This window comes from Leopardus geoffroyi, chromosome C2, assembly GCF_018350155.1.
Source record: "Leopardus geoffroyi isolate Oge1 chromosome C2, O.geoffroyi_Oge1_pat1.0, whole genome shotgun sequence".
Classification (NCBI taxonomy): Eukaryota; Metazoa; Chordata; class Mammalia; order Carnivora; family Felidae; genus Leopardus; species Leopardus geoffroyi.
In genome coordinates this window covers 48,469,179-48,494,468 of record NC_059333.1, presented here as the reverse complement: position 1 = coordinate 48,494,468, position 25,290 = coordinate 48,469,179, and the positions used below count along the sequence as shown (strand labels likewise).

At 36.9% G+C, this 25,290-nt stretch overlaps 1 protein-coding gene across 3 annotated transcripts in view; it reads right to left on the bottom strand.

Moving 5' to 3' along the window:
- The window catches only part of ADGRG7 (adhesion G protein-coupled receptor G7), a 97,691-nt gene that overhangs the window by 42,927 nt on the left and 29,474 nt on the right, over positions 1-25,290 (bottom strand). For 2 of the 3 annotated variants that reach the window (XM_045501796.1, XM_045501795.1), the window contains exons 2-10: positions 22,158-22,271; positions 20,410-20,514; positions 17,816-17,928; positions 14,591-14,740; positions 14,022-14,125; positions 8,063-8,187; positions 7,840-7,947; positions 4,453-4,613; positions 3,863-4,018 (exon numbers count right to left, since the gene is read on the bottom strand). In XM_045501796.1, the coding sequence (XP_045357752.1) occupies positions 3,863-4,018; positions 4,453-4,613; positions 7,840-7,947; positions 8,063-8,187; positions 14,022-14,125; positions 14,591-14,740; positions 17,816-17,928; positions 20,410-20,514; positions 22,158-22,271 (1,136 nt within the window). Of the gene's footprint in view, positions 1-3,862; positions 4,019-4,452; positions 4,614-7,839; positions 7,948-8,062; positions 8,188-14,021; positions 14,126-14,590; positions 14,741-17,815; positions 17,929-20,409; positions 20,515-22,157; positions 22,272-25,290 lie in introns of those variants that run through there. The other variant, XM_045501797.1, reaches the window with a different exon arrangement.

Below are 25,290 nucleotides of genomic sequence, written 5' to 3'. Positions count from 1 at the left end.
TTGTTCAACACAGTGTTGGAAGTCCTAGCTTAAGCAATCAGACAACAAAAAGAAATAAAATGCATCAAAATCAGTAAGGAAGAAGTCAAACTTTCACTCTTCACAGATGACATGCTACTTTACATGGAAAACCTGAAAGACACTACCAAAAAACTTCTAGAACTGATCCATGAATTCAGCAAAGTTGCAGGATAGAAAATCAATGTACAGAAATTGGTTGCACTTCTATACACCAATATTGAAGAAGCAAAAAGAGAAATCAAGGAATATATTCCATTTACAGTTACACCAAAAACTGTAAAATACCTAGGAATAAACCTAACCAAAGAAATATCTGTACACTGAAAATTCTACAAAAGTTATGAAAGAAATTGAAGAAGACATAAAGAAATGGAAAAACATTCCGTGCTCATGTATTAGAAGAACAAATATTGTTAAAATACACAATTACAATTGTTGTACAAATACAATTCAACAATTGTTGAATCTACACATTCAACACAATCCCTATCAAAATAAACAGCATTCTTCAGAGCTAGAGCACAAAATTCAAAAATTCGTATGGAATCAGAAAAGACCCCAAAGTAATCTTGAAAAATAAAACCAAAGCTGGAGACATCACAATTCTGGGCCTCAAGCTTTGTTACAAAGCTATAATCATCAAGACAGTATGGTACTGGCACAAAACAGACACATAGATCAATGGACAGAATAGAGACCCCAGAAATGGACCCACAAACATATGGTCAACTAATCTCTGACAAAGCAAGAAAGAACGTCCAATAGAAAAGACAGTCTTTTCAGCAAATCATGTTGGGAAAATTGGACAGAAACATGCAGAAAAATAAACCTGGATTACTTTCTTACACTATACACACACAAAAAACTCAAAATGGATGAAAGACCCAATTGTGAGACAGGAAACCATTAAAATCCTTGAGGAGAAAACAGGCAACAACCTCTAACCTCATCCATAGCAACTTCTTACTTGCCTTGAGGCAAGGGAAACAAAAGCAAAAATGAACTATTGGAACTTCTTCAAGATAAAAAGCTTCTGCACAGTGAAGGAAACAATCAAAACTAAAAGGCAACTGATGGAATGGGAGAAGATATTTGCAAATGACATATCAGATAAAGGGTTAGTATCCAAAATCTATAAAGAAGTTACCAAACTCAACATCCAAAAATCCAAGAATCCAGTGAAGAAACGGGCAAAAAACATGAACAGACACTTTTCTAAAGAGTACATCTAGATGGCTAACAGACACATGAAAAAATGCTCAACTTCACCCATCATCAGGGAAATACAAATGAAAATCACAATGAGATACCACCTCACACCTGTCAGAATGGCTGAAATTAACAACTCAGGATATCACAGATGTTGGCAAGGATGTAGAGAAAGGGGAACCCTTTTGCACTGCTGCTGGGAATGCAAACTGGTGCAGCCACCTCTAAAGAACAGTGTGGAGGTTCCTCAAATAATTAAAAATAGAACTATCCGATGACCCAGCAATTGCACTATTAGGTATTTATCCAAATGATACCAAAATGCTGATTTCAAGGGTCACATGCACCCCAATATTTATAGCAGCACTATCAACAATAGCCAAATTATGGCAAGAACCCAAATATCCATTGACTGACGAATGGATAAAGAAGAAATGGCATATATATATATATATATATATGCACACACACACACACACACACACACACACACACACATATACATAGAATATTACTCTGTGATCAAAAAGAATGAAATCTTGCCTTTTGCAACAACATGGATGGAACTAGAATGTATTATGCTAAGTAAAATAAGTCAGTCAGTCAGAAAAAGACAAATATCATAAAATTTTATTCATAATTGGAATTTAAGAAACAAAACAGGGGAGCCTGGGTGGCGCAGTCGGTTAAGCGTCCGACTTCAGCCAGGTCACGATCTCGCGGTCCGTGAGTTCGAGCCCCGCGTCGGGCTCTGGGCTGATGGCTCAGAGCCTGGAGCCTGTTTCAGATTCTGTGTCTCCCTCTCTCTCTGCCCCTCCCCCGTTCATGCTCTGTCTCTCTCTGTCCCCAAAATAAATAAACGTTGAAAAAAAAATTAAAAAAAAAAAAAAGAAACAAAACAGATGAACAAAGGGGAAGGGAAGGAAAAATAAGATAAAAACAGAGAGGGGGGCAAACCATGAGAGACTTTTAAATACAGAGAACAAGCTGAGAGCTGCTGGAGGGGAGGTGGGTGAGGGAATGGGCTAAATGCGTGATGGATATTAAGAAAGACACTTGTTGGGATGAGCACTGGGTGTTATATGTAAGGGATGAATCACTAAATTCTACTTCTGAAACCATTATTACACGATATGTTAACTAACTTGGATTTAAATAAAATTTAAAAAAATAAATAAAAATGTATGCAATAATTTTTTTTATAAAGAAAGTTTCCAACATTTGATATCCTATGTTGTGCCAGTATGTTCTGATCTCTATTGGCTTCCCAAATATAGCTACATCACATTTAGTGGAGAATGGAAACATCTGCTTGTCTCAGGAAGATTCATAGTATCAATAAGTGTAAGACACTGCATCCTTCCCCATTACATTACATTTAAAAGCATTCCATCAAGTGTAAAAACTAACATTTTTGGTTTTACCAGAATAATGCATTTCTGAAAATAGAACAAACAAAAGTTTCTCTCTTAAAAGAGTCAACCCAAGAACTTTCAAAGGTGCATTTTTAGCTGAACATCAGAGCTAAGTGTTATCAGTTATCACACAGGGTAGCTTTGGAGCTAAAAGATATAAGGAATACATTAATAGATGAATGGATAAGGAAGATGTGGTATGTTTGTATGATGAAATATTATGAAGTCATAAAAAAGGATGAGATTGTGCCATTTGCAACAACATGGGTGGACTTCGAGGGTATTATGCTAAGGGACATAAGTCAGACTGAGAAAGAAAAATGCCATATCATTTCACTCATGTGAAATCTAAAAACAAAAACACTTGAATAAACAAACAAAAAGCATAATCGGACCTGTAAGTACAGAGAATAAACTGATGTTGCCAGAGGGCAGAGAATGGAGGATGAACAAAATGAGTGAAGGGAGTGAGAAATACAGGCTTTCAGTTATGGAATAAATAATTACAGGAATAAAAGGCAAAGCATAAGGAATATAGTCAGTGGTACTGTGGTAGCATTGAAAGGTGGCAGATGATAGCTCCACTTGTGGTGAGCACAGCCTAATGTAGAAACGTGTCGAATCACTATGTTGTACACCTGAAACTAATGTAACATTGTGTGTCAACTATATTCATATTTTTAAAAAAATTGCTTTTAAGCTTTAAGGAATACATAAAGGAACTATGGAACAAATTGGATAAATTCAAGAGTTTTTCCTCTTTTATCTTCTAACATAAACTTAGCAACGTAGATTATTCCAGTGGAAAAAGCTTTGAGTAACTTATTTAAACTGCCCACCCATAGTCAAGTATGCATTAAACCCACCCTCGGCACAGACTATACAGCCTTACCTCTGGCTATAACAACTTCAAGTTTCACATGTGAGTTAGTTGAATGGAGTCTGTCAGCTCCTCTTTTGCATATGGGCTCCCTTCTCACTAATAAATGCACAGTGCTGAACTCACCCACCCTGAGACCATACTGTAAAAAGCTCTATTTACTTGCTTTTACCAGAACTTCCTTTTTAAGTCATCACTCCATTCCCTGTTTTTCCGTGTAATCTAGGTTGAATTTCTATGCAAAATAAGCCCCAAAGGTATCTCCAACTTAGTATATACCAGAGCTGTGTATAAGGAAAATTCTTGGCCCGAAAGAGATTACTATGTACATCCTTACCATTAATACAGCAAAATTCGTAGTATGGTTGCAGTGGCAATACAAGAATTCATCAGTGCCCCTCCGTTTGTGACAGCCATTTGTGTCCCAATCCTTTTTTATAAAATTCCAATAGACACAGGCATAGGAATGAATTTGGAACGTTTTTGGATCATACTGTAAATTGAAACAATTACAACTAATTTCTTTTTAAATACTTCACCAGGTAGAAAAAAATAAAATAGAAGAAGATAAGCATATTAGAAATCAATTAGGTATGTACTAAGTGTAACATCTTCATTATAGATTAGGGAGGAGGGAAAAGGATATGAAATTCAAATTAGTTCATTTTGCATTTAGCTAGTCTGACAAAAACATAGGTGGGAGAAGGTATAAACGAATATTTTCAAAGAATCTTTCACAGAATTTTCCTGTGAAATAACTATATTATACACATGAAACTAATGTTACACTGTGTGTTAACTAACAGGAATTTAAACAAAAACTTAAAAAAATAAAGGGTTTTTCTGTAGATTTCTTTTGCCCAACCAACCCTGCTTTTGTAATCAAAAGTGGACAGAATTTTTTTTGTTGTTAGTGGGAAAACTCACCCTTGGGTTAAAGACAATTTCAACAGAAGTTCTCTGATCTTTTTTTGTTTCATCAGTTTTGCCTGAGATAATTTTTTGACTAAAATTTGATTTAGGTTTAAAAATGTTTGATCGGAAAAACTTGCTGTTTTGATACACTATAAAGCCACATTTTGTGTTACCTGTGAAGAAAAAAAAATAAATAAAAACTAAAATCAACAAATGAACCTAAGGGCAAACAAAAAACAAAGTCCCATGTCATTGTTCAACTGCATGGCTGCTTATCTTTGAGTAAAGTACAGTAAAAATGGTTTGCTGGCTGAATCTTTCTTCAATTGCAATATGTAATTAACATATATAACCTGTGGCTTGCCATTCCACTCACGTTAATTTTTTTTCCTGAGTTTCAGATTCCTTACCTTCTAAATAGGGACAAAAGTTTCTACCTAATCCACCTCAAGGAGGTATTGTGAGGATCTCATGTATAAAAATAACATCTTGCTTTCTATGCAGCAAGAGTGAACATGACATTCAGGTAGCCTAAAGCCATGTCTCTTTACCCACTGTTAAGACATCAGACCAGAAACAGTGAGTGAATATGGAGGCAGCTGTGCCTAGAAAAGTGGTCTGTGAGTTCTGTGTCCTGTTAAAAGGGACTGAGCAGAAACCAGTCTATTCAGCCACAGAGCCAGGAGCTCACGTTGCACATATTAGGGACTGTTTCAGTGGAGCCAGATACTTTCCATCATCTCTTGAACTATTGACTACTTCATGATGATCACAGGTCTTTCCCGAGGCTGAAAGGCTATTGTGACATATTTCTTCAGGGGGCTGGAAAAAGCGGTCAGCTATTCCTCAGAGGCCCTAGAAAAGCATGGCCACAGCAGAGGGTTTTTGTATGGAGGCTGGTCATGGCAGTGGTCAAACAGAACAACCTGAGGAATGCCTCTTAACACTTTGTACAACTGTTGTCATATTTAAAACAGAAGCAACAAAAATAATTACACATTTTAGACTGAAATAATTTTCTAAACTCTGCTTTTACTAGTGATATCGGGAAAACTAAAACCCTGGCAGTGAGCCAGCATATTCAGTGTGATTGCATAGATAGGCAGACAATGTCCTGACGACTCCTAAAATGTCCTCCACAGCCAGCCATGTTGTTCTATCCTCTACCCAGAAATAAAGACGTTGGTTTACAGAGTTTTTACATGGCACATTGACCTTACCAAATTGTTCCTTCTCAACACTAGATAACAAAGTTAACCCTAAAAATTCAGTAAGGCTTCTTTTCATTATTATTGTTTTTTACAAAAGAATGACATGGTTGATTTAAAGGTCAAATCTATAGAAATATATAAATTAAAAAATGAAAATTCTTGCTTACCCCTCTCCTCATTCCTACAGTATTTTGCTCATTTATTAGAAAACAATCACTTTCAACTAGATCTTCAGATTCACTAGAAGAAATTCTATTTACCTATAATTTTTTTAAATATCTGTATTTCTGGATATACCTTCCTGACAGTTTTTTCTTTCAAGTTTTTATTTAAAATCTAGTTAGTTAACATATAATGTAATATTGGTTTCAGGAGTAGAATTTAGTAATTCATCAGTTATGTATAACAGCCAGTGCTTATCATAACAAATGCCCTCCTTAATACCCATTTAGCCCATCCCTCCACCCACCTCACCTCCATCGACTCTCAGATTGTTCTCTATAGTTAAGAGTCTCTTATGGTTTGCCTCCCTCTCTCTCTTTTTTTATTCCCTCCCTCTATGTTTTGTTTCTTAAATTCCACATATGAGTGACATCATATGGCATTTGTCTTTCTCTGACTGACTTATTTTGCTTAGCATAATACACTCTAGTTCCATCCATGTCATTGCTACAGACTGGAGGAAAGATATTTGTGACTTATATATAACAAATATATAACTTTGTGTTCAGAGTACACAAAGAACTTCTAATGACCAATAAGAAAAAGACAAACAAAAAGCCAGTAGAGAAATGATCATAGTGTTTGAATAGGCAAGTCACAGAGTAGAAAATCAGAATGTCTAATAACACATGAAAAGATGTTCAAGTAAAGGAAGGAAAAAAATCTAATGTATCATTGAACTTCAAAGCTGCAAAAGGAATATAAAAATACTCATAACATATTTATCAGATAGGCAAAAGTTAAGATAACATATGAATAAATCTCCAAAAAGAGATGTTTAGTTTTCAAAAAAAGCAAGTTCCAAAAAAAAATTAATTAAATTAAAATTTAAAAAAGCAAGTTCCATACAACATGATACCACTTATGTAAATATTTTAAACACCTGCAAAATAGACTATTTTATGTATAGATATATAAATATGTAGCACAAGTTTAAAGACAAACATAAAAATGAAGCGTACCAACTTCAGATAGATGTTATTTCTGGGGAGGAGAGATGGGAAAAGATAGGGCACAGAACTTCAGGTGCAGCTGTAATATCTTCTTTTTTTTTAGGGGGTCTGAAGCAAACATAGCAAAATTTGACATCAGTTTGCCTTGTTGGTGGGTACATAGGTGTGCTTACATTATTTTCTGTACTTTTCTATATGCATGAAATATTCTTTAATTAAAAGAAAAACATAGAAAGAACAAAAAAGACTTAGATTTAGTCTCTCCTTAACAAAGCATGTATCCAAAGCAAATGGAAGCAAAATTCCACAGCATGCCAGACACACGAATAATACCTGCTTCTTCCTTAGTAGTGCCATTATTAATTCTAAAATGTATACTTCCTAGTATCAGATTTTTTTTTTATTTGGGGAGAGAATAAAGCAATGTGTGTGCCTATTTTGCTTATTGTTATTGTCAAAATAATCACTTTTTTTAGACTTTGAAAAGTACCAACATTTCATGTTAGACATAAAAATTCCTGAAGGGCCGTATGCAAGATGATAGGTTAAGTACCATAGTAGTGGAGATAGCTAAAATCTGTTGCCACAAGATGGTGACTGTGTCAGTTACATAAAATATCCTGAGGCAGGCCCATAGGATGAATCCGTGCCTGTAAATGCCATGCCACTAGTAAATATGGGCAGAATTTGTGACCAAATATTTTTAAATGTATTTTTAAGTGTAAAACAGACCTGCATTAGCTAGATTTTTATTAGAAAAAAAAGATCTGTGTCCACGATCAGAGTATTTCAACTCTGCTCCAAGGCTTTTGAAGAAAAAAAAAGAGAGAAAGAAATCATCTCTATCATCCAGAATAGTAGAGATTACCATAATTTGTCAGAGCTCAAATGAACTCAAATGCAAATTACTCAGTATGAAACTAAGTAAACATTATTTTTCACTCAGTGGATTTTAAGTTACTAATTCCATAAATTTGAGGGTATTTTTTACTGAAACAAAGTTTGAGACCTACTTTTTGAGGTATTGAGCAAAATTTGAAGTTCAGTCTCTGCATCTGGATTAGGGTTGCTCACATTTGTGTCCACAGTTATGGAACCAGAAATGAGAGAATCACTATCTCCTGTGAGAGGGAGAAAAGTAGAATTTTAAGTCAACATTTTCACAAATAGGGCAATGTTCATGGTTGATAGCAGAATGCTCTCTGCTATCATAAGTACATGAGATAAACACCTCACCTTTCTTCACAGAGAAGAGCACAGTGCTTTTGGTAGAGAATAAAACAGTCTGTACTGCTACATTAGGTTTCACCACTGAAGTGTTATTCAAAGACAAGGAATAACTCTCCATTTGTTGAATAAGCCTGTATAGAATAAAACATAACAACATAATATTCTATAGATTTGTCATAAAAATCAGTGGTATGTGTTCTCTCCCACATTCCAGTAGAAAGGCATGACCACAGAACTCATGTGATCACACAATGGCACAATCAACTTAAAATAATTTATTTTCTTCACCAGAGTCTTTCTTTGTTACATATAATTTTTCTAAAGTTCTGGTGGACTCTCTCCCCTGAAAGATACCCTGTATATAGATTCCAGACAGCTGGAACTCAAGAAAGACAAATCTCCCCATAGAAATAATCTTTATTGTGCTGCTCTTCACAAAAGGGTGGTGTTGCTACCCATCATTGACCGGACATGTGCTTCTTGCTTCTACAGTGGTGAGAATCAATTTCCACTTATTCAACTCCCTTCTCTTCTCTCACGTGAACCCCTTCAGGTCTCAAGCATCTCTTGTGAGTTGGTGGTTCCAGATGCAACAATTCATTTGGAACCATGTAAGAGTACATCTTTGAGCTCGCAGCCTCAGTTATTAACTAAACATTGCAGGTTTCCACTATATTCTTTTCTACTTTGGATAACTTCAAAGACAGATTAGATAGAAGGTTGGAGGGAGTGGGGAGAACCTGTCAATTTGGTGTTCTCCAAGAAAAGTCATAAGACCTTTTCTTTTCCTTGTTTGCTTTAAGAAATATTTGTACTATTTCTGTACTTGACAAAACAAAATCTCTATATCTAAGATAAATGGTTCAATCTAGTTTTCCTAGAAAGAAGGGATTTCATTAAAATGTAGTTGTTCCATATTCTAAATTTTTATTTTGTCCACTAAAGTATTTTTCCCTTCCCCAAGTAACATAATAAAGAAATAAACTTTAAAATAATTAAAGATTGTTTTTATAAAGAGAATGTGACAATCATTCATATGGAACCATTTGAGTTGCTTTCTCTGTTTTAAATGTTTTCTATTCATAACTCCGTTTTATGAATTTTTAGCAATTCACACTAAAGTATAAAGAATAACAACCATACTCCATGTAAAGAATAAGTCATACTCCAGAGCTGCTTTCAACAGAAGGAATGCCTAACAAAATTCTAATCTTCTAAGAGCATATTTTGTACATTTGTCAATCAAACAATATCTGTTGAGCACCTACTAAGAGGTCAGTACCCTATGAAACACTGGAGATAGCAAGAGGTGCTCCCTCAGGCATTTGAAGGCTAAAGGGAACAATGTACTAGATATATGGCAGTGACTGCAGGGTCCATAACCACTTTTCAAGGGTTGCTCTAGTCACAGCCACTTTCAAGGCTGTATTTTTCTTCCATGTGATTCTTCCCTCCTCTTGCCATCGCTGATTGTATTAGAGATGCATGCTCTGCCTCAGGGTACCCAACGCAGAGGCTGACCAAAACCAGCACAAATGACTAGAAGAAGCAATCAGATTCTTTCACCCAGGAATTTTCAAGTTAGTGTCATAGTCATATCAGGACAACCATGGTTTAGAGGGGACCAGAGAGGTCATTCTGTCATTGTAAAGACAAATACAAATTAAAAATAAGAGGCTTAACTTTCCTGTTGAAAATAAGAGAAGAAATTTCTCTCTCTTCCTTTTCCTATGAGCATTTACTTTGTAAAGTACTTTGTAAGTACTTTCTCCTCTCTTTGAAATATAAATAAATTCTTTTGTAAGCTAGATGGCAGGGCGTCTGGGGGGCTCAGTCGGTTAAGCATCTGACTTCGGCTCAGGTCATAATCTCACAGTTTGTGGGTTCAAGCCCTGTATCTTGCTCTGTGCTGATGGTTCAGAGCCTGAAGCCTGCTTCAGATTCTGTGTCTCCCTCTCTTTCTGTCCCTCCCCTGCTCATACTCTGTCTCTCTCACTCTCTCTCTCTCAAAAATAAATAAACATTAAAAATTTAAAAAAAAAAAAGAAAAGAAGAAAGATAGATGGGCATTTTGTCAATTTATGACCTAGGAATGTCTTTTGCAAGGACATGGAAGCCATCTTTTTGAAATGTAAGCATCAAGGGAGTTAGCGCCCCTATTTTCCAGTTTCTGTGGAGGGTAGGAGCCTAATTTTAGTGGGTGGGTACCTTGCTCCAAGTTGCAAAGCTACCTCCTGTCATAAAGATATGTGAAGTTTGTTCTTCCTCTGAATAAAGTCAGTTAGCTAATACAAATGGTCACCTCAATTACCAGGTTAACCTAGGATGAACTATGTGTGACAAATAGTGCTGTTAAGTTCTCTTAATTGAGGATTAGTTATTGATTACCTGAAAACTTGTATGTAATGGGATATATCTGGTTGGCTATATAAAGCAGTGAGACTCCTTTCCATCTAAAATCTCTTAGTGTTTGCCTATGATACACATCACATTCTGCTTTAATGCTTATGCGATAAAAAGTGTTTTCTTTCTCTACTGTCTTTGTGGAGAGCATTTCTGGGTTGGGAAAAGATTCTGTTTTAAACTATTTCCCCAATGTTATAAACAACAGGGTCAATTTATGACAGAGCAGAAACTAGAAGTAAGAATGAAACATACATGTTTACTGAGTCATATTAATTATAAAGACAACTGCCAATGTTTTTTGTTTTTTTTTCAAGACTTAATGTGTGTAAGTCAGTTATCGTGCTAGTTACTTACATATACTATCTCAGTTAAGCTTCACAAGAATCTTACTGAAGTGAGTCCCACAGTTACTCCCATATTATACTGAAGAATCTGAGGCTTTTCCAAAAGATATGAATTTGGCCAAAATCATGGACCTACTAAATAACAATGCTAAGATTGAACCCAGGACTATTTGACTCCAAAGTCTGTCGCCATAACCATTATATTCTCCTAGAAGGAAGGCCCACAAACTCCTTTACTGGGACCTTCAAAACTGCCTTGGATGCCCTGCCACCCCCTTACTCTGGGATCCATAAAGTCCTGCCATATTATGGTACTGTTCTTAGGTTCCCATGAGATTCCATAAGCTTCTTTACAATAAATTTCTGGTCAAAATAATCTAAGTGAGGATCTTTTAACCAAAGAAGGCTGGTTGGAACAAGATTACAAATAAAAATGTGAAATGTAAATGTACAAAGTGGTCAGTATTAGGGAAGCAGTTTTGTATTCCCAAAAATAGGTAAACAAGGACAATTATGGGCTTGAATTTGAGGGCAGAGTTCCAGGGTTATGGGTCAGTCTTTGCAGCACGTGGTCAAAATGGAAAAATGAAGTCTTAGATTCACTGATTGTAGCAGGGTGCCCTTAACAGCAGAGACTTTGTCCAGGCTCCTCCCAACTCAGACCAAGAGAATGGATGAATGGATGTTAGAGAACTTCACCAGACTCCCCTTCTCCACTTAAGGAGTTTTAGTCTCACACTGTCCGCTTCTCTCCATAAGTTGAGAAGGGGAGTCCAGTAGCTTAGGGATGCAAACCAGAAACTGTAAGTGAAAGAAGGTAGAAGTCAAAGGGAGATGAGTAACTGAAGCCTGGTATCTGTCAGGAGACCCTGTGTGTAGGCCCAGGTTGAGGGGACAGAGTTTGGAAAGGAATTAGTTTCCTTCCCCAGAGACTGTATTAGAGGTCACCTCTGTTGGCAGCTCTTGAGGAGTACTAGTGTGGGAGGCTGGGGCCTGGAGGCTGAGGCAACAGCCTTATCTGAGTGAATAAGGACCTGAGTCCACAGGGCTTATATACAAGATCACATGGGAGAGGGTCAGCTTTCACAATGGGATTAGAAAAAGTAAGTCGACTAGAAATGCAGAATGGGAAGAATTACTATGAGTGTGGTTACATTTCATGTTTCAGTGTGTCCCATATTTAAAATTTTTATCCTCTAACCACCTCCTCTGAAGCCATTTGGATATTACACATAAATACACACAATTGATTCTCCATGTCTTAAGCCAGTAAAATTCATAATTACTTATTGTCAGGACAGTACTTTCATCTGTATCATGATGTATGACTTTCTCAGCCAAATCTCATAGTTGCTGTCTCCTCAACTTTCTCACCAGAAACATCCACTCTTCTCCTCTCTGTCTAGCAAGACTGCAAACACAGAGCCTCCAGGTCTGGAGGGAGCCCGCTCCAGTGATCCATGGTCACTCAACATAGACTCTGAGTGCCATGGCCACTTTCTTCTCCAACTTCAGGAAAAATGGGAATCTCCACACTCCCAGTTGGAAGGGCCTAGACTCCTACTGAAATCTGAAGTCATAAAATACACCAGTTGAACTGCTGAAATGACAACCAGGTCTCAGAATTACAACTTGTGAATGTACTATGCATTTCATGCTTTTGTACTTTTTCTACTTTGAGGGCTCAACACTGTAAAAATTAGAAAACTGGTAAGTTCTTCCATGACTTTCTCCTAAGAAAAATAATGGGCCTTGCAAACAGAGATTGTGTATAAGAATGTTGGTTGCTCAAAGTTTTAAAAGACTTGAAGTAATCAAAATGTCCCTCAGCAGGAATTGCTTAAAGTTCACTCATATTTTGCAGTATCTAAAATTTATGATGCAGGGGCACCTGGGAGACTCAGTAAGTTGAACATCTGACTCTTGATTTTTGTTCAGGTCATGATCTCATGGTTCATGAGAATGAGCAACATGGAGACTGCTTAAGTTTCTCTCTCTCTCTCTCTCTCTCTCTCTCTCTCTCTCAGTCTCTGTGCCCTTCTTCCCCATTTGTGCATGCTGTCTCGAAAATAAAAATAATAAAATAAAAATTTATGATATAAATGTATAGATATTTATATTAAAAAGATATTCATAGAGTATTAAATGACGAAAACAGGCTATAAATCTGTAAAGTATGTAATATGATACAAACACACACACATACAGAGGAAAACGTCTGGAAGAATACATACCCTCAAGTTAATAAAGGTGGGACAATTTTTAGAATTTTGCTCATCTAGGGGTGTCTGGGTGGCTCAGACCCAGTTGGTTAAGCATCCGATTTCAGCTCAGGTCATGATCTCACAGTTCATGGGTTCAAGCCCCATGTTGGGCTCTGTGCTGACAGTCAGCTTGAAGCCTGGAGCCTGCTTCAGATTCTGTGTCTCCCTCTCTCTCTGCTCCTCCCCTGCTCTCTCTCTTTCTCTCTCTCTCTCTCTCTCTCTCTCTCTCTCTCAAAAATAAGTGGATATTAAAAAATTTTTAAGTAAAAATAAAATAAAATAAAATTTTGCTCATCTATATATTTTCTTATTTTTCTACAATGAGCATGCATATTTACTTAAATTTTTTAAAACTCAAAAAAAACTGTGTATAAGATAAAACCATAATGAATCGTAGTGAGGGAACTTTATAATAAAGTACATGAGTTTTATTATAAATATACAACCAAAACTATGCCAACCCACTGGAATCAAAAATAGAGAAAGTAGGTAGAGTTGGATTCTTTTTTTTTTTCAATGTAGTCTTGGGAAAGCTTAAGAAAGCTTAACCAAAATACACCAGTATCTCAAGGATAGCCAAGTTGTGGGTAGGGAGCTTTGTCCCGCAAAGTTATGTTGTTCCTTTCAGCTCTATGCTGAGAAAAGAGTTGGAAGAGCTCCTATTGTGCATGCAGGTTGACCCTTGGCCATGCCCAGCTAAGGCCGGGAAAAGAAGTCTAGTCTAAATCATCCTAGTTGCTCTCTATATCCTAGGCCAGGGACACCCCTGGAACCAAGAGTTAACATATACCACCCTGTCTAGTACATGAAGATCAGGTGGAAAGCCAAGGCTTCAGTCTTCATTCTCTAGGAATCAGCTAGTTAGTGCATCCATGAGAGAAATAAAAACACCTGTCTTAATGGTACACAGCACTTTGTAATGTTTTCTTTCCCAATTGGAATTGTGCTTACGTTGTGAAAGCGTCATCATCAGGAGAAGCACCCGGAACTTCTTGAAAAACATCTTCACTGACACTTAGAAGTTGACTCACTGTCGATACAGCAGTGTCTTTTGCCTGCCAGGAACAAGGGACCAAACCATCATCATAGAAGACATACATCATACATCATCATTATCATGAATTATTGCAGAATCATGTGGCACCACTGGTATGGTAATCCAGAGGCAAGTGTTTTTCAAAATTGAAGGTTTAGTTTTAGATGGCAGAGAGAATAAAGATAAAGCATGATGGAAATTTAAATTGAGTCAATTGGGAAGCTTAGGCTTCTGAATTTCCCCTCAAAGCAAGGTCTTTCACAGAAACTCTACCCCACCCCGAGAACACAAAAGCAGATGCTTGGATCCAGAAGCAGAAACAAAATAAGAGTGCAGGGTTCTGACTATGAAAACATCACAGCCCACGATACTTAGTATAATTATACTTACTATTGAACTAAGTAAAGGGATTTCTAGTTTTGTCTGTCTTTCCATGTCTTTTTTTTTCTTCCCCTCCCCCCTTTTAAAACCTTGTGAGTTTTACCTCACAGGAAGCATTTCTGGATGTGTTGAAGATCTGTCCGACCACTCTAGCAGCAGAAGTGATGTTCTCAGGAGTCATTTTACTGACATTAGATGTTAAAATCTGAGTTTCACTAGAAATGTTCTCTAACTGTGCTGCCATATTGACTATCTGTTAAAAACAAAACAAAACAAAACAGCCAGATTTATACAACTATGTCCAAATACTTTGCAAGCAATTGCAGGTGAATAAACTGGAATTCAGCTGACCCTCAATCTCCTGAATATCACATCCACTTGGTTCTTCATGTTTGTTTCTCTACTTGTGAAAAGGACAAAGTACACGCAGACTGGTGGTTTTTCCAGCCTTTACTATCTGCCAGGATTAATGAACTAAGACAGGCTGCCTTAGGGAAAGCAATGCTACTCAAGGTGGGAACCATGAACCAAATGGTTCACTGTTTGTTATAGGGTCCATAGGGAAGGTAAGCACAGAAACTGAGAGTTACTGGTCAGAAACTTCTACAACAATTGCATGTTATTGAATCTAATGATTTTTTTCAATGATTTGTATTCAGATGGGAGCCACACTTGCATGAGCATAGCATAACATAGAGACTTGTTCTAATCACTATGTTGTACACCTGAAACGAATGTAACACTGTATGTCAATTACACTTCAATAAAATATAAGTAAAGAAATAATTTAAAACTCTTTTAGAAGAGAAAAAATAATCTGTATTTTTCATATCTTTTTTATCCAATTTTCCTAGTAATTCATTTTTATTACATTTTACAAAATTATTGGTCAGCAAGGAGTTGGAAATTTTTAAAACTGCCTTTCCAAGGGGTGCCTGGGTGGCTCAGTCAGTTGGGCATCCAACTTCGGCTCAGGTCATGATCTCACGGTTTGTGAGTTCAAGCCCTGCATCCGCCTCTGTGCTGACAGCTTGGAGCCTGGAGCCTGCTTCAGATTCTGTGTCTCCTTCTCTCTCTGCCCCTCCCAACTTGTACTCTGCCTCTCTATGTCTCTCAAAAAATAAATAAATGTAAAAAAAAAAAATTTTAACTAGCTTTTCAGCAAAGACAGTTTGGGAGACACTGACCTCGACCATATCTCCAGGTACCGATCAGTCTCCTGGCTCTGGTGTTGTGAGACTATAAAACATGTTAATCCATATTGTCTTTGGTAGAGCCAGGTGTTAATGTGAGCATGTGTGTTAGTTTTCACTAGATGGCAGCATCATTTCAAAAATCAAACCAAGGTCACAGGCCATTCATACTTTGGGAACAGTTGAAAATAATATCCAATCAGTAGACAAAACAAAGAAAGCTCTCATTCAATAGCTAGGTCCCTGCTCTGTGCAGGCATTTTGCTGGATGTTTTTATAGATGTTATCACATTTAATACACAAAACAACACTGTGAGTAGGGCATCCTTCTCCCTGTTTAAAAGTCTGAAGAGGGAAGGGAGTTCACCCAAAGTCCACGCAGCTTAAAATGTCAGAGCTGAGAGCCAAAAACTGGCTAGTCAAACTCTGGAACATGAAGTCTTTCCCCAGCCTGTGTAGTTGACACAAACTACGTGGCTGGCAGCCATCTCCACATTCCACTTCCATCCCCATCTTTACCTTCAACCCTGCCCATCTACAGTTAGGGAGCCAGTGTGGGACAGTGTGGACTTTAAAATTTTTTTTATATAATGTTTTTATTTATTTTTGCGACAGAGAGAGACAGAGCATGAGCAGGGGAGGGGCAGAGAGAGAGGGAGACACAGAATCTGAAGCGGGCTCCAGGCTCTGAGCTGTCAGCACAGAGCCCGACGCGGGGCTCGAACCCACAGACTGTGAGATCATGACCTGAACCGAAGTCGGCCGCTTAACCGACTGAACCACCCAGGCGCCCCAAAATAAGAAGCAGCTCCATCATTTTTTGGCTGTGGTTCACTGCACCTCTCAAAGACACTGTTTCCTCATCTATAAAATAGGTACATTCATAACTATTTATATAGTTGTTATAAGAATTAAATGTGATTTAAAAACATATGTAAAATGTTAGTGCAATATTTGCTACACAGTAAGTGATCAAGAATTAGTATAATCACTATAATTGTCTATGAGAATAACATCTAACTCACAGAGGTTCCAAAAGGACGAAATGAGATAATGTATGTTACATGCCCTGCACTTGGACCACTTAAAGTTTCCTCCTTCTCTCCTTTCTTGGCCGCAGGTATTAGCAATCCCATGCAATTGCATTTAGGTATATATTAGGTCAAAATAATTTAATCTTCATGAATAAAACATCTAGTCTATGTAATTCCCACTTCACCTGCTCATGGGTACAGCCCTGAGACCAGCATTAGGGTCTGGGGTTTCCTGTCTCAAAAGGTGTTTGATCATAGTTCTTTTTTCTTCTTTTTTCTCTTTATTCTAATAAAGTTGACCATCAAAATACCTTCCTTTTGGTTTCAGATACCAGTGATCTATTTTCAGTCAATACTTTACCACTGATCTAAAAAGATGAGGCCATTTAAAATATGTTACAGATTATCATTCACTAAAATTTGCTGAACCCAGGTACAACTGTCCTTTTTCACAAACAGGTGTCATCTTCAAAAAAAAAAAAGAGTGGCTTTAATTACCAGTTTTTGTCACTTCTTTTTTCTATGTTTCTTAATTTTGAGAGAGACAGAGTGCAAGCAGGAGAGGGGCAGAGAGAGAGAGGGAGACACAGAATCAGAAGCAGGCTCCAGTTCTGAGTTGTCACAGTACAGAGCCCAATGCAGGGCTCTAACTCACGAGCCTTGAGATCATGACCTGAGCTGAAGTCTTAACTGACTGAGCCACCCAGGAACCCCAGTTTTTGCTTTTTCTAATTTGACAGTTTTAAAAGCATTGATTCAGGGGCTCCTGAGTGGCTCAGTCAGTTAAGTGTCCAACTTCGGCTCAGGTCATGATCTCACGGTTCATGAGTTCAAGCCCTGCATCGGGCTCTGTCCTGACAGCTCAGAGCCTGGAGCCTGCTTCAGATTCTGTGTCTCCCTTTCTCTCTCAATCTATCTCTCTGCCCCTCCCCCGCTTGCAATCTCTCTCTCAAAAGTAAAAACAAAATTAAAAAATAATAACAATAAAAATTTTAAAAATGTTTAAAAAGCATAGATCTGACCATCAGGTATCTAAAGAACAGAGAGTATACAGAATCCAAACTTTTTCCAGTTACCCAGAACATGGACCATAGGGCATACCTTGTTTTCCAGGGTTTCCAGATTTTCATCGCAATTTCCTTTTGTCACATTTTCTAATACTATTTCTCCATATATAGAAATAGTGCACATCCGAGTAGCTATTGGATAGCCCACTTTAATAAAAAGAAGCAAACAAAACAAAACAAGTGTTTGCAAACATGGCCACTAGCAACAATCTGCCCCTATACACACCTCCATCTCAGTGTGATTTAGCTGCTTTTCCCGCCAAAAGGTGGAGTCTATTCCTCCTTTTCCTGAATTGAGCCTGGACTTAAAACTGGCGTTGACCAAGAGAATGTTCTGTGAGAGCTCCAGAACCTGGCCTCAAGAAGATGAAGTTTCAGCCTTCACCCCCTTGGAACACTGTCCTGAGACTGGTGAATAAGGAAGCAGCTCCAATCTACTAGAGAATAAGAGGCTATGTGGAAGAGAACTGAGGCCCTTCAGTCTTGCCATTTAGGACTCCAGCTGCCACAATCAACCCACAGAACTATGAAAAATCTAAATCATTAATTCTTTTAAGCCACGAAATTTGGGGTAGTTTGATATACAGGAATGGAAAAGTGAATCGGCCAGTTACTACAGGAATCTTAAAGGCAGATATCACTTGTCTTATTTTTTAAATCTGGAATTCAAAACTATTTCCTTCCTTTGAAGTCTGCAAGGAAGATTTGCCTTCCAGCAACTAGGGACATAGGGCTTTGAATTGGATGTGATGAGGGTTGAAGAGATGGGAAACAATATGAAAAATTCCTACTATATAATGAATTACATATTGATCTTTCCTTCTTTATCCAAATCTGAGTAAACTGAAAGGCAAAGAGTGCTACTATATTGTAGCACCTATTTGATACCTGGTTGGCTTTCAATACTCATGAATCATTAGGTTTATTTCTTATAATTATCACTAAGCCTCCCTAATTCAGTGTTCTCCTGTGAACAAAGCTTAAGAAGCTGTTAACAAATAAAATCACCTCCTACAAGTATGAATCTACCTACGCAAAATCATTGAAAATATCTTGGTCATTTGTTGTATAAAAGTGAATAATTCAGAAGTAATTCTTAATATAAAACTAAACACACATTTGCCAATAGTTGGAATCTATATCCTTAAAATTATTTTATGGGCTCAATCTGAAATTTAAAGGTAAGTAAAATAAACCTTTTCACAATAGTTGCTGAGAAAATAAAAATAACCAAATAAAAGAACCAAATTAAAGATGGTGATTCCCTTGTCCCAAAAACATTTAAAAAAATCAAACAAGAGTGATGTCCCTTGATGCATATGTTACTGACATTTTTACTGTTCCAGATTGGGTAGCACATAGTTATTTTTTGTAGTTGTATCTCTTTTACAAGTTATAATGAAATATTTAACACAAACAAAACATATAAAAATTAAGACGGTAAGTATCCATGGACATACATTATAAAAAGTAAGTACCAATACACGAAGCCCCATGTCTTTCACCTTCTGAGCTTTTAATCAAGAGGCTCTAGCCTTATAAGGACATATGTAAAGAATAGGATCATGAAGATTTGAGTAGGCATGATATATGTGGGCAAAGGCAATTTGGACTCTGCAAATGGAATACTGGTTTACATAATCTCTTAGAATAAATAAGATAAAGAAACACAGGGGAAAGACCAGTACCTATAAGTACTGTAGCATTTCAAAGAGCATGACATAAACAAAAATAAATATCTATATAAAATGTGAAATTCTCCCCAGGGTTATTACTGACTGAAGTTCTATCAAACATTTTCATAAATGATCTAGAATTGGCTGTTATTCAGATATCCAGTGCTGCAGGAAATGATGATATCCTGCAAGAAGATGTGAGAGATAGGAGGAGTGGTCAAAGGAAAATCAATGCAAACAAAGTTCAGGTAAACACTGAGAGAAAATTATACAGCATAATGGGTTCTAAGCTGTTAGGAAAGGAACCTATGAATTTTTAAGGGCTACTCTCAGAAGATATTACCCAATGCAGCATTGAAATAAGTCATCAAAATCCTGGATATCGTCAGGGAGCATAGACATTTAAAAAATGTTATTTGTGCCTTTATTCTTGGAATGTCTCTATGCACACAAGGTTGTCATGCTTCAAGAAAGGTATGATGAATCTAGAGAATGTTCCAAGATGGCTAACTAAAATTACCAAGGAGATGAAGTACTACCAACTGTGGACAAACTTAACAGCATCTCTACCTAGAAAGATGAAGTCTGAAAGTAGATATGGTACAAATCTATAGCTAATGTTTAATATTCAGACAAGTTATAAAACTCCACAAGCAGATATTAACATGATTAAATTCAAGGACATAGAGTAAACTGGGGAAATAAACCAATGCGAGAAGGAGTAAAAGGAATTTTTAACTGATCCATATTATAGTTTTTAGGAGAATTAGAATTATGTGAAATTGCATCCTAAACTTGGAACACGGGTATCATGAAAGGGAGGCAAACTGTTCCACAAAGCCGTCTTTGATGCCTCTTCCAGGAACTTAATACTGGTTGGAGGAATGATAGGTATGACCCAGCATAGCGATTAATATGCTTACACAGAGGAGACGTTTGGAAAAACACATACCATTTAAAGTGTTCTCACCACATGTTTGCTGGGAAGATCCATATTTTCCCACCGGAATTCTGGCAAAAGTTAAACCATCAGAGGTACTGCTTTCACAGAAATAAGCTATGATGAAAAGAAAATATATTTTTTTCATCATAAATTATAATTTTCTTTTTAAAATTTCAAACCAGATAAAACACAAAGTTCAAAACCTATTCAGTATAATTTGAAGGATAATAGAAAACTTTAGGACTCACTGACCTGCCAAGAATTTCATACTTTTTTATCTGGTTGAGTTAATATTAATACCATTAGAAAAATTAGTATGTTAGATAATGTCTTCTAGTTAAAATGTGCACAATATATAACCTGGTAGAGGTAGGATGTAATCACTAACACATCAAAAAGGATAGTATAATCAAATTAGTTGCAATCTTGAAAATTAAAGATATAGAGCCTATATCTTTATTATCTTTACTACCAAAGGGCATCATGAGGATGTGGGTCAAAGCAAAAAGACCAAAGTCATGGAGCATGTGAGATATACTGGCTTGTAGGAGTGCAGGAAATGGTAGGAATGCATTTCTAGGGCTCTGGATCCTAAGCAGGGAGCACAAAGTGTACAGAGTATTGGAAAGCATACTGTAGATGAAGATGTAGCTTTGAAACACTATGTACAATATCCAAGACAAGAAAGCAACGTTAACTATCTGTCAGTAGATGAGTGGATAAAGAAATATATATACGTATATATATGTATATATATATTTTCTGGGAATATTCATATATATATACATATATATATGAATCTTAATCATAAAAAAGAATGAGACCTTGCCATTTGCAATAACATGGATGGACCTAGAGGGTAAGTAAAATAAGTAAGACAGAAAAGGAAAAATATCATATTACTTCACTTATATGTAGAATCTAATAAACGAAATGAATAAACAAATAAAAAACAGAAACAGATGCATAAATACAGAGTGGTTGCCAGAGGGGTTGCCAGGGGGAATTGGCAAAATGAGTGAAGGAAAGTGGGAGATACAGGTTTCTAGTTATGGAGTAAATAAGTCACTGGGATGAATGGTACAGCACAGGGAATAAAGTCAATGGTACTGAACTAGCATTGTTTGGTGACAGATGGTAGCTACCCTTGTGGTGAACATAGCATGATGGGTAGAGTTGTTGAATCACTATGTTGTACACACGAAACTAATGTAACATTGTGTGTCAATTATACTTCAATTAAAAAAAGAAGTAGCTTTGACTTTGATTCTGAGAGAGCACTGTCTGAAGTAAAACCACTAATTTTACAACATCTCATCAAGAGAAAGGATGAAAAGACAAAAACTTCATCTACATATATAGTTAGGAAGATGTACCTTGGTTTCAGAAAAGTTAAATATATTAGAATTGTGATCTTCGAAATGGGGTAATATAGCATATCAACAACCAGAAGGACCTGAGAAAACCATATCACCCATTGCCCTGAAGTAGACAGTGCAACCAGAAGGAAAAGCATCTGTCAGTTTACAGAGAAACTTGATAGTTGGGAAACATACTAGGTATATTGAACATACAAGTAAATAGCCCAAAAAGAATACTCAGCTTTTACTATTAAGCTACAAACACATGTTAAAGCCATCATTATTAAACCCATTGTTACTAAATCATTAACAGAATCATTTGAAAAACTTTGCTGTTGTCCTTATTAACACGAGCCACCTAAATCTCATACCCTAGTGCCATCCCAAGTAACTTACGGATTGTACATCTCCATCCTCTCCACTCTTCTGGACAAACACATCTGCCATTTTCCCAGGTTCCACCATTCCTGCAGAACTCTATTGTGGTGTTTGCTGTGGGGGTTAATGTTCCTAAAAAAACAATAAATAATAGAATACTTCACAAACTGGCTAATCAGTTTCTCCTTTTGGATGTGTGGCCTTCAATTTCTACATGTAAAACAATCACCTTGAGTAGCACTGGAGAAGTATTTTTTGTAACATCATCATCAACAAAAATATATAGAGAATTTACACAGGATATACAATACTTATGACAGGTTATGAATACCAAAAAGCTACATTTAAAAGACATAATACTTTGAACAAGGACATTAGAATCTACGGAGGGAAACAGGCAATTATATAGATTAGATAGATGATAGATAGATAGTAGATAAATAGATAGGCAGGCATATAAGGCACCTAAGTCAACATGCAGATTTTTACATGCTTTAAGAACACAGAAGAGAGATGTTGAGGACAGAGGCAATTTATCCAGCGATGACTTTCCAGAAGAGGTGGTATTTGAGTCAGATTTTAAGACTAAAACTAGAAAAGCCAGATAAAAAAGGATGGCCCCAAATAGGTGGGATACAGAGTGCAAAATCACAAAATGGAAAGTTCTGATGTGTCCAAGGAACATAGCAAAGTTTAACAAATAAGGAATATTAGTCCTATGTGAAGTAATAGCAGGACATCGACTGGATTATGAGTGGGTTTATAGACCAAGCCAAGGAGATTTATCCTGCAAGAGTCTAGAGAGATCTTTTAAAAAAAAATTTTAATGTTTATTTTTGAGAGAGAGAGACAGAGTACAAGTGGGGGAGGGGCAGAGAAAGAGAGGGAGACACATAATCTGAAGCAGGCTCCAGGCTCTGTGCTGTCAGCACAGAGCCCGAGGTGAGGCTTGAACTCACAAACCATGAGGTCATGACCTAAGTCAAAGTCAGACACTTAACCGACTGAGCCACCCAGGCGCCCCTAGTTTTTTTATTCTTAATTGATCTAACAGATAAGTTTATTCAAAATAATAATAGCAATGACATATGAGGTGATTATAGCTTATGGAAAAATGAAATAAAGGACAGAAAAAAATGTAAGGGAAGAGAAGGAGGAATTGGGAATACTGTATTATGAGGTCCTGGCACTACTTATGAGACCACAGAGATATTAGAAAGTGGACTTAGATTAGGGACACCTGGGTGGCTCAGTCAGTTGAGTGTCCAACCTTAGATTTGGGCTCAAGTCATGATCTCATGGTTTGTGAGACTGAGCACCTCGTCAGGCTCCCAAGGAGCCTGCTTGGGATTCTCTGTCTCTCTCTGCCCCTCCCCCATTCACTCTCTCTTTCTCTCTCTCTCAAAATAGATAAACTTAAAAGATACATTTTGGGGGGCTCCTGGGTGGCTCAGTCAGTTGAGTGTCTGACCAGATTTTGGCTTAGGTCATGATCCCAGGGTCACAGGATTGAACCCTGTGTCTGGCTCTGCACTGAGCATGGAACCGGCTTGGGATTCTTTCTCTCTCTTCCTCTGCCCCTGCCCCTCTCCCCTACTTGTTCTCTCAAAATAAATAAATAAATAAATTGGTGGTTACTGTAGAGGTTGCAGTATACATTTACAACTAATCTAAGTCCACTTTCTTTTTAAAGAAATAATTAAAAATCAGAGCAAAAATCAATGAAGTTGAAAACAGGAAATTAATAGACAAAATCAATGAAACCAAAAGCTCGCTATTTGTAAAGATCATTCAAATTGATAAACCTGTAGACAGTCTAACCATAAAAAAAAAGAGAAGGCACAAATAACAGACATGAAAAAGAGGCATCACTACTGATCCCATGAACATTAAAAGAACAATAAAGAAATATTATGAGGGGCGCCTGGGTGGCGCAGTCGGTTAAGCATCCGACTTCAGCCAGGTCACGATCTCGCGGTCCGTAAGTTCGAGCCCCGCGTCAGGCTCTGGGCTGATGGCTCAGAGCCTGGAGCCTGTTTCCGATTCTGTGTTTCCCTCTCTTTCTGCCCCTCCCCTGTTCATGCTCTGTCTCTCTCTGTCCCAAAAATAAATAAACGTTGAAAAAAAAAAATTTTTTTTAATAAAAAAAATAAATATTATGAATAGCCTATGCCCACAAATTTGATAAGCTAGATGAAATGGACCAAGTCCTTGAAGGACACAATCTACTGAACTCACACAAGGAGAAATAGATCATCTGAATAGGCCTATATTGATAAAGAAACTGAATCAATAATCAATAACCTTCCAGAACAATAGGCATCAGGCCCCAGGTGGATTTACTGCTGAATCCTACCAAACATTTGAGGAAAAACTGGTATCAATGTTTTACACTCTCTTCTAGAAAACAGAAGCAAAAGGAACACTTCCTGACTCATTCTATGAGGCCAACATTATTCTAATACCAAAATTAGATAAAGACATTACAAAAAAGGAAAATTACATATCAATATCTCTCATGAATGTAAAGTCAAAACTCCTCAACAAATTATTAGCAAATCAAACCCAACAATGTATAGAAAAATTTATAACATAATACAGTATTCTCAATCCTCCTTCTCTTCCTTTATAACATGTTCTCATCTTAGGGGAAAGCATCTCATTTCTTACCATTGAGTATGAGATTGAGTTTATGGTTTTTGTAGATGTTCTGTATCAAGTTGATGCAGTTCCCCTATATTTTCACTTTGCTAAGAGTTTTTAACATGAATGGTAGTTGGATTTTGTTGAATGCTTTTTTCTGTATTTATTGATATGATCGTGTGATTTTTCTTTTTTAGCCTGTTGATATGAATTACATTAATTGATTTTCAAATGTTGAGCTAGCCTTGCATATCTGGAATAAATCCCAATTTGTTATGATGTATGATTTGTATTTCCCTGATGATGAATGATGCAGAAGAATGAGCCTGGACTACTTTCTTACCCCATACACAAAAATAAACTCAAAATGGATGAAAGACCTAAATATAAGACAGGATGCCATCAAAATCCTAGAGGAGAATATAGGCAACAATCTCTTTGACCTCAGCTACAACAACTGCTTACTTGACATGTTTCCAGAGGCAAGGGAAAGTAAAGCAAAAATGAA